Source organism: Electrona antarctica (assembly GCF_951216825.1).
Source record: "Electrona antarctica genome assembly, chromosome: 2".
NCBI classification, from domain to species: Eukaryota; Metazoa; Chordata; class Actinopteri; order Myctophiformes; family Myctophidae; genus Electrona; species Electrona antarctica.
Window position 1 is genome coordinate 45,451,221 of NC_136807.1, and position 13,029 is coordinate 45,464,249.

The window sequence follows — 13,029 nt, forward strand, 5'->3', positions numbered from 1 at the left end:
TTGATATTGTTTGCGAGTGTGGACGGGAGCCGGCTGTAGTGGCAGTGCGATGACAATTTTTACGCGGCTGGTGTCGAGTGTGGCCGTGCGGCGCGACATGAGGAGATAGGGAACCAACGACGCGGAGGGTAAGTGTGTGACGTGTTAGTGTGTTGTTGCAGTGTGTGTTGCAGCGTGTTGCAGCGTGTCAGTGACGTAGTAGCTGGTGCCTTTTGTTCCTGTGCGTGCTTTTGGGCACATGTTTTCAATTGTAATATAGGATAGGATAGGATACCAGGGGTATTCAACAGGGGATTTGGGACCCCTAGTGGGTCCTCAGAGTTACTACAGAGGGGCTGCGAAATCATTGTGGAAACCTTTATTTGTTGTTTTGTTTACACATTAACCACTTGAACCCTAGCATCCCCATTCTAGTGGGAACATTTGTGGAAAATAGCAGATCTACAAGCTCAAAATACTTTGCAACGTGTGGCGTTGAGAGCTTGTAGATTGTCTATGCCCGGGGGTTTTGGTGTAATGGAAAAAGAGCAGACCAAATACAGAGACTACGGTCAAGTCTCCCAAGTATTGTGCATTTAAGTGGTTAAATGTCTGAAAATACACATGAACACGAATGCAACCTGTTAGAATACAACAACAAAAAATGTCAAACAAGTCTACGAAGCTATCAATGAAAGTTTAATCTGCTACACAATTGTATATATACTGTATGTAGTGGGGGTCCCTGTATATAATATACTGTATGTAGTGGGGGTCCCTGCTTCATCTGTCTCTCTCTGCTCAGGGGTCCTGGTCCTGAAAGGCAACCTGATTTATACTGTATGATACCGAGGAAGGTCTATTCCAGGTATAACCAGTTCTTGGGAAATTGACCAAAAGAAGTGGAAAGGCAAACATGAAGGGGCCACTGAGAAGTGAACATGTGCTTAGCTTAGTGATAGGAGGTTCCTAACCTGACTCCGCCAGATTGTTCCCACCACTCTTCCTATTCTACAGCATTCGGTGAATCTCTGAATGATTTTCAATATTTGTTGTTGATGAAACTGTGATAATGTATCTATTGTTATTAATGTAATAATAATAATAATAATAATTATAACCAAACAAAGATGGCACATGTGACATTTTTTTTCTCTTCAGTTTATTTATTTATGGATGATATTTCCTGGCTCCAAAAGTCTGTCCTCTTAATAGGCAACCATTTTCTGTGGAAGAAATGGCAGAAGCATGTTTAGATTTAGTAAAGTCTTCAGAAAACCTGCATAATGCAAAATTAGGCGAGTCAACAATTTTATATATTTTATAATATAATACATAATATTTGTATACAGTGTTAACATATTTATAAATCTCTTACACCTTGAAACACAAAAGAATCTCCATGATATTTATTTTTGAGGGGTTCTAGCCCCTCCTATATACAGCTTTTGTCCCCACACGATTATTTTATTTATAACTTACAGAGCTGATCCAGTCCATGTAGGAGCTGACTTGGGTGAAGACGGTGGGCTTCTTGGGGAAGTTGCAGCTGAGGCCAGAGCCAAAGCTGACGACACCGTGGACCTCCCAGGCACCGTCCATGTTCCGGCAGTTCAGAGGACCACCGGAGTCTCCCTGAGTCGTGCAAGAGACACCCAATGATCACTTTGTGAACTGTATGTGCTGTCGAAATCCATTTACAGCCGGGGCCGATTCTACAAAATGCCTTCTAAATCAGTAGTTCTCACCCTTTCAAAGATTTTAAAAAATGTGTATTTGTATGTAAATGTACATAATCGCCCCTCAAATGCTATTGAACATAAATCGCACTGGATGATCCATTTTTGCAACATCACATTCAGGTATTACAGTGACACAATCGTATCATTAGTTTTTCTTTAGACTCACATTGCATCCAGAAACAACCCCGTCTCCACCAGCGCAGACCATGTTAGCCGACACCTGAGGGCCCCACCAGTCGGGCTTGGTGCAGGTGGCATGGTCGACCACGGGCAGGAGAGCCTGACACCTGAGGGCCCCACCAGTCGGGCTTGGTGCAGGTGGCATGGTCGACCACGGGCAGGAGAGCCTGACACCTGAGGGCCCCACCAGTCGGGGTTGGTGCAGGTGGCATGGTCGACCACGGGCAGGAGAGCCTGCTGCAGGATCACACCTGAGGGCCCCACCAGTCGGGCTTGGTGCAGGTGGCATGGTCGACCACGGGCAGGAGAGCCTGCTGCAGGATCTCAGCAGTAGCGCCTCCGGCTGGATGGAGGAGAGAGGTGTGTTAACACATAGCTCAGGCAGCTAGTGTAAAATGTCAGCATTTCTTACATCGTAGGAACGCAAATCTCTAATGCCTTTCAAACATCTACTGTAGTCTAAACATTCCTTATATATCAGATGAGATTTTTCTAAACACTTTGGAGTATGAGCATAGGGCATTTATATGTGTGCACTAGGTTCTGGTTTGATATATAGCGCTGAGGATAACGGGAGTATACAGAGTTCAGTTTGTGAGTATACTGTGTAGACTCTAATGGTAAATGGTGCAAATATATAGAGCCTTTATCCAAGGCGCTTTACATAGATTGTGCATTACATTCACCCATTCACACACACATTCATACACCCATGGCGGCAGAAACCATGCAAGGCACCAACTAGCAAATCAGGAGCAATTAGGGATTCAGTGTCTTGCTCAAGGACACTTCGACACCCGACATACCTTCATAACTATTTTTCTAAGGTTAGTAACGTTCACAATCATTTCACAAGGCGTAGTACTACAGACCTTATACCTGTAAACTTCAGCAGCTGTATGGGGAAAAACTAATTTTTCTCAGAGCTAAACATTTTACTTTTACTCCACTACAATTATTTGAAAACGTTAGTTACTAGTAGTTACTTTGGAGATTAAAATTTTGATTCGAAAATATACATTAACTTCAACTATACATTTAGGTCATTTGAAAATAGCTCACAAAATAGCTCACAATCAATGCGTCGCAAAGATTTTGCACACATTTTGAACTTGTGAAATGGGACATTCTGCAATATGATTAATTTTACTTTTAGTACTTTAAGTACATTTTGATGCCGAATTTGCCGATACTTTTGTACTTTTACTCAAGTACATTTTGAATACAAGACTTGTACTTGTAACGGAGTACATCTACATTGCATTATTTATACCTTTACTTAAAGAGTATTTTTTCCGCCACAGTTTCTATGTATTTGATGTATTACCTTGTGGTGTTCTTGCTTACTTAAGAGCTTCTGCTAAATGCCTAAATTATCATTGTAAATTACCGGATGAAGAGGGGGTTCCACTTCTCGTGAACGATGATGTTGGCAGGGCTCAGGAACACCTCGCCCGCCTCCATCTCCTGCAGGCTGTGCTTTCCCATGGCTACTCTGTACTCCCTGCCATTGCTGTAAGATAATAGAGCATAATATAGAGAGTTAAAACATTATGTTATCACAGTTGTTATAGTTACTTGTGTACTATTCATTCACTTTTATTTTGATTTTTCTTTTTTAATTCAGTTTACTTTCAGTTATGGGGTTGTGCGTTTCAGTTGAGGTTTACTTTGGTGGTTTGGTTTGGTGGTTTAAACAAGGAATTAAAGATGTTCTTTGTTTTGTCTCCATTGTGTCTCACCTGATGCAGTGAGCAGCAGTGAGGACCCACTGGTCAGAGATCAGAGTGTCTCCATTGTGTCTCACCTGATGCAGTGAGCAGCAGTGAGGACCCACTGGTCAGAGATCAGAGTGTCTCCATTGTGTCTCACCTGATGCAGTGAGCAGCAGTGAGGACCCACTGGTCAGAGATCAGAGTGTCTCCATTGTGTCTCACCTGATGCAGTGAGCAGCAGTGAGGACCCACTGGTCAGAGATCAGAGTGCCGCCACAGGTGTGTCTCCACTCACCCTCCCTGTTGTACTGCAGGGAGATCTGAAACATACAATGTTTTACGGTCACACTGAACACTGCCGACACTGTTGACTAGATGACTTTCATCTTTACACATTTCATTTGGGTTTAACTAGTGCTTCATGGCCTGATGAAATGGAGTAATAGCTGAGACAGTTCTTCCATCTGACATTATGGGTACAGAAGACAGCTTCATTATGTCAGGGACGGGGACTCGGGGAGGTCAGCTTACATTGGAAGGTTTTCATTGTAAAATGGAGATTTGCTACCCACAGATGGTAAGAACAGTACAGAAGATGCTTCAGTGTAGTTTACCTGCCATGGCCAGCTGTGAGCCCTGACATCCTGTCCTCCAACCACCCTGGTCACCACAGGTTGGAAGGTGGGCAGACCACACCCATAGGCTAGACAGACAGACAGACAGACAGACAGACAGACAGACAGACAGACAGACAGACAGCATTTAGAGAAGTTACAGAATATAGCAAAGCGACTGTCTGATGCTTTCACCATATGACTTTCTGCAATGACTTTGTAGAAAAAGCAGAAGTGTCAAGTCACACTATAATCATATGGCAATGCACTTTGCTCACAAGGTCGAAGTTTCTAGTCAAGATGTTGTAACACAGTTGTATGTTGTCACATACTGTATGCTTACCTCCTGCAACGAGCACGGCAAGGACCACAAACTTCATCATGGCTGTATCTTAAGTTCACAGTTTGTTGCCAACACATCAGACACCTTTATACTGTTTAGGATGTTTGTTGAAGACCAGAATTGAGGCCAAGTTCTCGGAAATGTGCCCTTTGATGGAGCTAGGGGTGGAGTGAAGTGGGCATCCACATTGGCACAAATATCAGACTAACTGAAGAATCGTTCCCAGCCTTTAGCGTTTAAAATTAACTTTCCAAGTTTAGGACCAAGAATACCAAAAAATGTGTTCATGACAAGAATATTCCCATAACCTATTATAGCACATGCACTAATGTATCAACATTCAACTAGTATATAGCAAATAAGTAAATCTCATCAATTTAAAGCAGCACTACCAGTATGTAACTTTCTTTTTCTACCCCGGATTTGAACCTGGTTTCCTGTGCACTACTAAAAACCTAGAGCCTGCCTGCTTGCTCAGAGGACAAATTGACTCTTGACCATCAGGTCAAAAATCATGTCAGATCCTGTGTCTAGGTGAGACATGACCTTTGACTGCTCTCCAAAATACAACCACATCAATTGTATTGTATTAACATAGTCTATGTCAAAAGTTAAAAGTAAAAATAAATAAAAAAGTTACCTAGTGCCGCTTTCAACCCTAAAATGATTTTGTTAATTTACATTAATGCACAAACATTGGTGTACTCCTCCATGATCTGATATTAAGGGTTGCACAAATTCACATGCACAAATTCCAGTACTACTGCCAAAAACAGCAAAATAAATAATAATAATAATAATAATTATTATTATTATTATTGCTGTTGTTATTATTATCAGTAGTAGTAGTATGATTATTAGTAGTATTATAATATACTGACAGTAGCTAAAAAAATCACCATCTCATGGTTTAGAGTTAAATAATGGAAACAGACACGCAGCTCAGCTCCATGACACCTGTGCATTTCACAGGGTCAGTAGATAAGATGTTCCTTTGGGGTTATTTATGTCCAAGGTTGTCACAAAGGCAAAAAGGGGAAAAATACTCGCTGACAAACAGCTCAGCAAGTCAGTGGATTTGCTATATAAGGAGGACTGGTCACAAGACACCTGTACTGAGAATAGTCACCATGAAGTTCTTGATTTTGGCTTTGTGCGTTGCTGCCGGTAAGCACTATAACCAGACAATCAATTATCCAAAACTGACTAGAGCAATCATTTGAGATGAGATATAACCTTCCTACCAACTGTCTGTATTTCATTCAATATTTCAACTGTGAATGAAACAAATCTGAATACTTTTGGTTCTGAACTTCTAAATCAATAGTTGCAATATAATTTATTTTCAGTCGGTTAAAAAAACAAAAACAAAAGAATATATATGTGTGTGTGTGTGTGTGTGTGTGTGTGTGTGTGTGTGTGTGTGTGTGTGTGTGTGTGTGTGTGTGTGTGTGTGTGTGTGTGTGTGTGTGTGTGTGTGTGTGTGTGTGTGTTATTGGAAACCAATCTCTATTGAGCTAATGTGTTGACATCAAGATATCTGAGCAAAATGATGATATATTTCTCTGTCTCTCAGCCTACGGATGTGGCATGCCCACCTCCCCCCCCACCCTTACTAAGGTGGTCGGTGGAGACGATGTCCGTGAGAGCAGCTTTCCCTGGCAGGTATGTTTCCACGAAACACTTTGGTAATATTCATTCGAAAAGTGTTTTTTATTTTTATTTTTTATTTTAAGCAATAATTATTACGGTTAACATGAAAAAGTCACACTTGAGTTCTTCAAAACCATAGATCTCACATTTCAAAATATTAATGTTTCAATAATAGACAAAAAAGATTTCTTTTTTTTAAAGTAGTACTGCTTAATTCCCAAAAGGTGTAAAATGCAGACTCGCAAAGAAGAATTCCAAGGCACTCCGTCTTTGGTGAAAAAATATAAAATGATGTATTTATGAGCAAGGCAACAAGAAAAGACCAACGTGTTTCGACCTACTGTACAAGGTCTTCCTCAGGGTCTATCTATTGCTCATAAATACATCATTTCATATTGTCTCACCAAAGACGGAGTGCCTTGGAATCTTTTTCTTTGCATGTCTGCATTTTACACCTTTTGGGAATAAGCAGTACTATTTTGATTTTTTTTTTGTCTATAATCTTACCTGTATCACCAAAGAGCACCCATCAGTCACTGACAGATCCCAGCAGCACTTATTTTTTTCTATTGTTGAATGTTTTAATTGCCGTGTGACTGTGGTGCTCTGTGAAAAATAACCGGTTCTGAGCTCGAAATCGTATTTTCCGTGAGCATCGTCACTGTACAACCAAGTAGGATAGACTTCAGTATTTAGCTGTCACCTAAAATATAGATATTTAATCTGCTTTTTGTTTTGAATGTTGCTTTTCTTCAGGTGTCTCTGCAGTATAAGAGCGGCAGTAACTTCCACCACACCTGTGGAGGTACTCTGATCGCCAGCCAGTGGGTCCTGACCGCTGCTCACTGCATCAGGTAAGACCAAACAGACGCTTTAGAAACAAAATAGCTTACAAAATACATTTAAAATGTATATAGTAACCCCCCCCCCAAAGAAAGTGAAAATATCTTACAATGAGCTGATGTAATTAACTACTGTAGTTGAAATATTAGTCACTTTCACAATATTCCCTTGAATATACTATACCTGTATTGCAAGTAGTTGTTGCTGATATTCTATAACAGTCCATTGTAGAAAAATAGTAACATGTATTTGGCTAATATATTAAAACTTTTTACACCCAAGTCATAGTTTTATTTTATTTTATTTTTAAAGTTTTTAAAGAAACTGATTGGTGCCTAATTTATACATTACAATGCTGAAAATAACTAATTTTCAAGTGAATTGTTTGACCTTTTTCTGAATTTGAAAAAGGTCAAATCATTACCTTTTAATCTAGTAATTGGGATTTAAGATGCATAACTCTGCATTGTTTCATTCAACCTCCTGAATTGTAATACTTGAAAAAAATGAAATAAAAGAAAAATATTTGCTCTTGAATAGCTTCTATCAACACTGACACCTGTTGTGTATTTTGTGGTGACTCTGTAGCAGTCGCAACACCTACAGAGTGTATCTGGGCAAACACAACCTGAAGGACGACAATGAGGCCGGTTCCATCGCCCTCAGCCCCGAGAAGATCGTTGTCCACGAGCAGTGGGACTCTTACAGGATCCGGTAGGCATGACCATTTCCTCGACACAACCGCTGAACATCTTAAAACATTGATCTCTGGATTCTTTTTTGAATGTTATTCAACCAGGTGGCTCCATTGCCCCATTAAGAACTGAGGCCAATTCTACAAATGCCTTCTAAATCATTGGTTCTCAAACATTTCCGTACCAAGGACCGCCAAAATAAATTGGCAGCGGATCCCCCCCATCTGAAAATGTTTTGTGCTAGCCCCCCCCCCCCCCCCCCCCCCCCATCCAGAAGAGAAGATCTGTGTTAAATCTAAGTTCGCACAATTTTCCAAACACAAATATTCAAAAATGTTAACAAAATTTGCAGATATACAAGCTCGCAGCAGGGCATGAAGTGGCACATTGCCAATTGTACATCTGTTATTTTTGAGAACCACTGTCCTAAATCACTGTTCTAAATCCTAAGTTATAGAAAAACATTGTGTATAGCTCAAATAAAAAATGACACTCATTTCATTCATATTTAAATTCCTTTGTTCAAGACAACCTGATCAATATTAGTCGATAGTTATCATTCATTGCCATGGCTAGTACAGCCTTTAATAAAATATTATTGTATTTCAACCCCCAATGTTTTTTGTACAGTCGTACAGAAGTCAATTTATTTTCCTAATTTCTGTGCAGTTATAGCTATACAAAATAATGCACTAAATGTAAATCGATGTGTGTTGTGTGTTGTGTGTTGTGTGTGTGCGTGTGCGTGTGCGTGTGTGTGTGTGTGTGTGTGTGTGTGTGTGTGTGTGTGTGTGCGTGTGCGTGTGCGTGTGCGCCTTCCAGCAACGACATTGCCCTGATCAAACTGTCCACGCCCGTCACCTTCTCAGACAGCATCATGGCGGCCTGTCTCCCTGACGCTGGCTACATCATGACCCATGAGACCACCTGCTACGTCACTGGCTGGGGACGTCTCTGGAGTATGTTCTCAACACTTGAAATACATTTAAGCTTTATTTATATACTTCTTTACAACTCCATGTGCTTCTCAGAAAATAATGCTTTAAAAGAAAGGAAAAACATAAATGAAAAATAATAAGAATACCGGTACCTAAAAATACAAAGAAAATATATGAAAATGTCACAGCTGACATCATTTACACTACATGCTTTCATGGTAAACTGAAACTGACTCTTTTTGACCATGTTTGTATAAACTCTTCCTATAATACTTAACAACAATCACCACAAAATATCAACAATAACCTTGGTGAAATGTTTTTTTTTTACTTTTTTTTTGTGACGGAACATCACTGCTCTGTTTAAATAGAATGTGTTTGGCCTGGGCCGCGGCTGAGCCGTCCAGCCACCTGTAGGCCAGTATAATCCAGCCTGACGGCATGTTGCGGGTTCGAGTCCCGAGCCCGCCGGCTTTTGTCACATGTCTTCCCCCCCATCTCTCTCCGCCTTTCCTGTCTAATTACTGTATACCCTATCACTAAAGGCAAAAACGCCAAAAGAATATCTTACAAAAAATAAATAGCATGTGATCAATCCAAACATCCTGTTCTTTTCTATAGCCGGCGGTCCCATCGCTGACATCATGCAGCAGGCTCTCCTGCCTGTGGTCAGCCACGCCAACTGCAGCAAATACGACTGGTGGGGCAGCCTGGTGACCAACAACATGATCTGTGCTGGAGGAGACGGCGAGCTGGCCAGCTGCAACGTAAGTTACAAGAGCTTTTTGTTATCGTGGCACGCCACTCTAGCCCTAGAACACTAAACACGGGTGATTTTCACCCGGACAATTATATTTTTGTAACTTTCATAATGTTGCTGATGTCTGAGGTGGGTCTTTCAGTACCTTCATGATGCTCAGTGACATCATAGAAGGTAGGTTTGTTTCCCTGCCTACATCCCTGTTTTTTTCTACAGGCAGGTGTTTTATCTATATGGACCATTCTCACATGAACACCCACACGAATGGGTTCCCAGCTCAATTTGTTTAGGTTTTTTTTTTAAAATAATACCCACGTTTTTCACCAATTTTGCTATTTTTAAGGGGTGCAACCACTTCCTTACGCAGCTTTGTGTGTCTGTGGGTGGCTGGCTGGCTGTGTCCGTCCCTGGCTGGGTCTGAGCACGAAAATAGTGTTTGGTTGGTTTTCACAACCAAGTGTCACTGTTGCGCAGCCTAACACACACACACACACACACACACACACACACACACACACACACACACACACACACACACACACACACACACACACACACACACACACACACACACACACACACACACACACACACACACACACACACACACACACGTGTGAATGTAATGCACAATCTATGTAAAGCGCCTTGGATAAAGGTGCTATATAAATGCACCATTTACCATTTAGTTAACTTGAAAATGAAACTAAAATAATAATAGGGACGTATTGTATATTGTAATGTACATTTGTGGTGGTGGTGGAGCTAGAGTGACAGGTACCGGAGCTGAGCTGAGCCGAGCTTCGGCTGAAATTAAGCCCTGATTTTAACCCTTTCAGGGAGACTCTGGCGGCCCCCTGAACTGCCAGAACCCTGATGGCTCCTGGGACGTGCACGGTGTGGTCAGCTTCGGCTCCAGCATGGGCTGCAACTACCCCAAGAAGCCCTCTGTCTTCACCCGCGTCAGCGCCTACAGCGCCTGGATCAACAACGTAAGTAGTGCCTTCCATAAGCAGTGGTTCTCAGGGGGTTCCAGGTGGTCCCCAGCTAAATGATGGATCATGGGGGGTTGGTAACCAAAGGATCCCTTATAGATCGTTAACTCTTGAGAGTGTACAATTAAACCAAATGGACCCGTACAGGTCCATTTGGTTTCATTTTACACTATCAATAGATAAATTATTGTTAATAGATCTGTATTACTTAATTTACAAGAAGTCTACACAATTAGAGAATGTAGAAGAATTGTTATTTTGATTTTGATGAACATTTGTCGTTTGCCTATTATATCTCCTATGGTACCAACAGCATGGAATTGTGGACAAAATCGTATCCAACGATAACAAAATATTCTTTAGTTTTGGGTCTGAGAGGCTAAATGTCATCAATGGTGGTCCGTGGCTCAAATGCCGAATGAATAATGGGCCTTGATATGAAAAGGGTTGAAAACATAGCAGTGGTTCTCAAACTTCTTCGTGTGGACCCACAAATACATGTGTATTTGTGTGCGGACTCCTATCTCAATTTTTTTTTTTAATAGCAGATCTACATACAAGTTTATAGCACGTCGTGCCATGCTATGAGCAAGTATATCTGCTCTTCTTGAATAGCCAAAGTATAAAATGTTTTTAAAGTGGTGACGTTATATTATCTCATTTTGATGGTGGGGACCCCTGGTACCCTCCCAACCCACAAGGACCACTGGGGGTCCATGGACCCCACTTTGAGAACCATTGTTTTATAGTATTTAACGTGATGTGGAATTTCAATTATGCTGATTTTTATACTATATCGTTGCTGTCGGGAGGAAACCACCTAACTCAATTTTTGAGGTTTTTGATTATTTAATTTTTTTGCATAAATCAGTGTAATTGAACACCATTTTCGTCTGTTTGAATGAAACAATGAAAAGTAGCGCTTCTAACAAAGCCTCCTAACTCCATTGGACCCTCAAACTGTCTGCTAAAGCAACTAACTCCTCCACCTCTCCCCTCTCATGGAAGTAATTGACATTATATAAAGTCACAAAACCAACTGTTTGAGGGTCTGAGCAGTGATGAGGCAGTATTGCTTTGTTTAAAAAATAAAATAAAAATCATTTCCTGAAAAATGAACGGTTTGGAGTTACGTATAATGCATTAAAGTTGTATTTTCCATTTTAACCATTTTGCTTACACATGGAAGTAAGGATTCTTAAAGTTGGACTGAATTGTGATTACAGGACTACAGTATGTCCGTAAATAATGGTTTAGTATTTCTCCTGCTTTAAATGTGGCTCAGTGTGGCAGTGAAATTATACTAATTTATATTCTTACCACGTAAGAGTGTCTCTGGATAATTGCTGAGGCTATAACACATTCTTGTATGCTTTTCCTTTTCCAGGTGATGACCACAAACTAAGGCGCATAGGATGGATGTCCAACTTGGTTGTTATACAGCTGTCAATGTCAAATCAAATAAAGCAAACTACTGACTGTTTTCTTCTTGTATTCGCAAAATCATATTATTTATCTAATCATGTCCATGTATGAAGACATGTAAACTGTACAATTATACCTTTACAAAACCGTTTATCACAATTATCCCAAGGAGCTGCACCCCTGCCCATTTTGATAGGCTGGAATGGCTTGACGACAGAGTACAGCATCTTGCAATATACCTTATAGTTGTTTGTGTAACCTAGAACTGGAGGTCTCTGCTCAATTACGAAGTTGTTTTTCTGTATAACAACGTTCTATGAATTTTTCAACCATTGTACTGAAGTGTTTGGTAAAATCATTTGGGTCTTTGCGTTTAAGCCTGCAAAGCTGACTGTACGGTAGGCTATTCTTCAAAGGGAGTGGTTGGCACTGGCAGCTGTCTGCTCTGAGAAGGCTGTACCGGTCAGTAGTTTTGGTGTATAAATCTGTGTACAAGACATCGTCTTTACGGATTATCCAGGTGTCCAAAAAACTAACTATGTAAATTATAGTTCACAGTAAACAGTTCACATGAAAGAAAGGGTTGACCACACTGTTGAGGATTTTTTTCCCAAGTAACCCACAAAAAGACTACGTTGCAAGACATGTTTGAGCCATAGCCACACCTTTCCTCTGTAGGAAAAACTCATCCTGAAACATAAAATAAATTATGGGTCCATCACCAACTCAGCGAGGGTAGTGATGCTATGATTTGATCATTTGATGGTATTGGATTAGCACTGCGTGACTAAAAATGCTCAAGGGCATGAATGCCTCCATCATGTGGATCATTTGTGTATAGTGCTTCCACATCAAAATACAGTCTGAGGGTATAGTGGGGCCAGGGACTCCAACATTGCAATTACATGACCAGTATCCTTTTCAAAAGAAGGGAGCAAGGCCTGATCAAATAATCTACAAAAGCAGTCAAGCAGACATGGTAGAGGCAAGGGAACCGATGCCTGACACTATGGGTCGTCCACTCTTGTGGACCTTAGCTAGGAATGGTGTAAAAAAACGGAATGCTGGGATTTTGCACACTATATACCACATTTCCCACTTTCAACAAAAGAAGCCTGTCGGCTGCACTTTTTCTTGGGTCGCAGCG

General features: G+C 40.8%; 1 protein-coding gene and 1 pseudogene across 3 annotated transcripts; one reads left to right on the top strand and one right to left on the bottom strand.

The window, feature by feature from the left end:
- Positions 1–1,353: 1,353 nt before the first annotated feature.
- On the bottom strand, positions 1,354–4,613 carry LOC306933463 (chymotrypsin-like elastase family member 2A; annotated as a pseudogene). Its single transcript has 9 exons — positions 4,574–4,613; positions 4,231–4,319; positions 3,839–3,936; positions 3,292–3,414; positions 2,708–2,723; positions 2,076–2,244; positions 1,888–1,941; positions 1,462–1,614; positions 1,354–1,359 (listed from the first exon to the last, which is right to left on the bottom strand). The product of its transcript is annotated as a chymotrypsin-like elastase family member 2A (transcript).
- A 1,090-nt stretch (positions 4,614–5,703) lies between these two features.
- On the top strand, positions 5,704–11,916 carry LOC306940078 (chymotrypsin-like elastase family member 2A; the record flags this gene model as incomplete). Of its 2 annotated transcripts, none has more annotated exons than XM_079525039.1 (8): positions 5,704–5,740; positions 6,150–6,238; positions 6,983–7,080; positions 7,658–7,783; positions 8,587–8,723; positions 9,324–9,469; positions 10,302–10,454; positions 11,845–11,916. In XM_079525039.1, 8 exons carry the CDS (start codon positions 5,704–5,706, stop codon positions 11,860–11,862), a joined length of 804 nt encoding a protein of 267 aa, XP_079381165.1. In that variant the 3' UTR covers positions 11,863–11,916. The 2 variants fall into 2 exon arrangements, with proteins under 2 accessions (XP_079381165.1, XP_079381166.1); XM_079525040.1 differs by having other exon boundaries at positions 10,302–10,461; positions 11,864–11,914.
- Between the last annotated feature and the right edge of the window lie 1,113 nt (positions 11,917–13,029).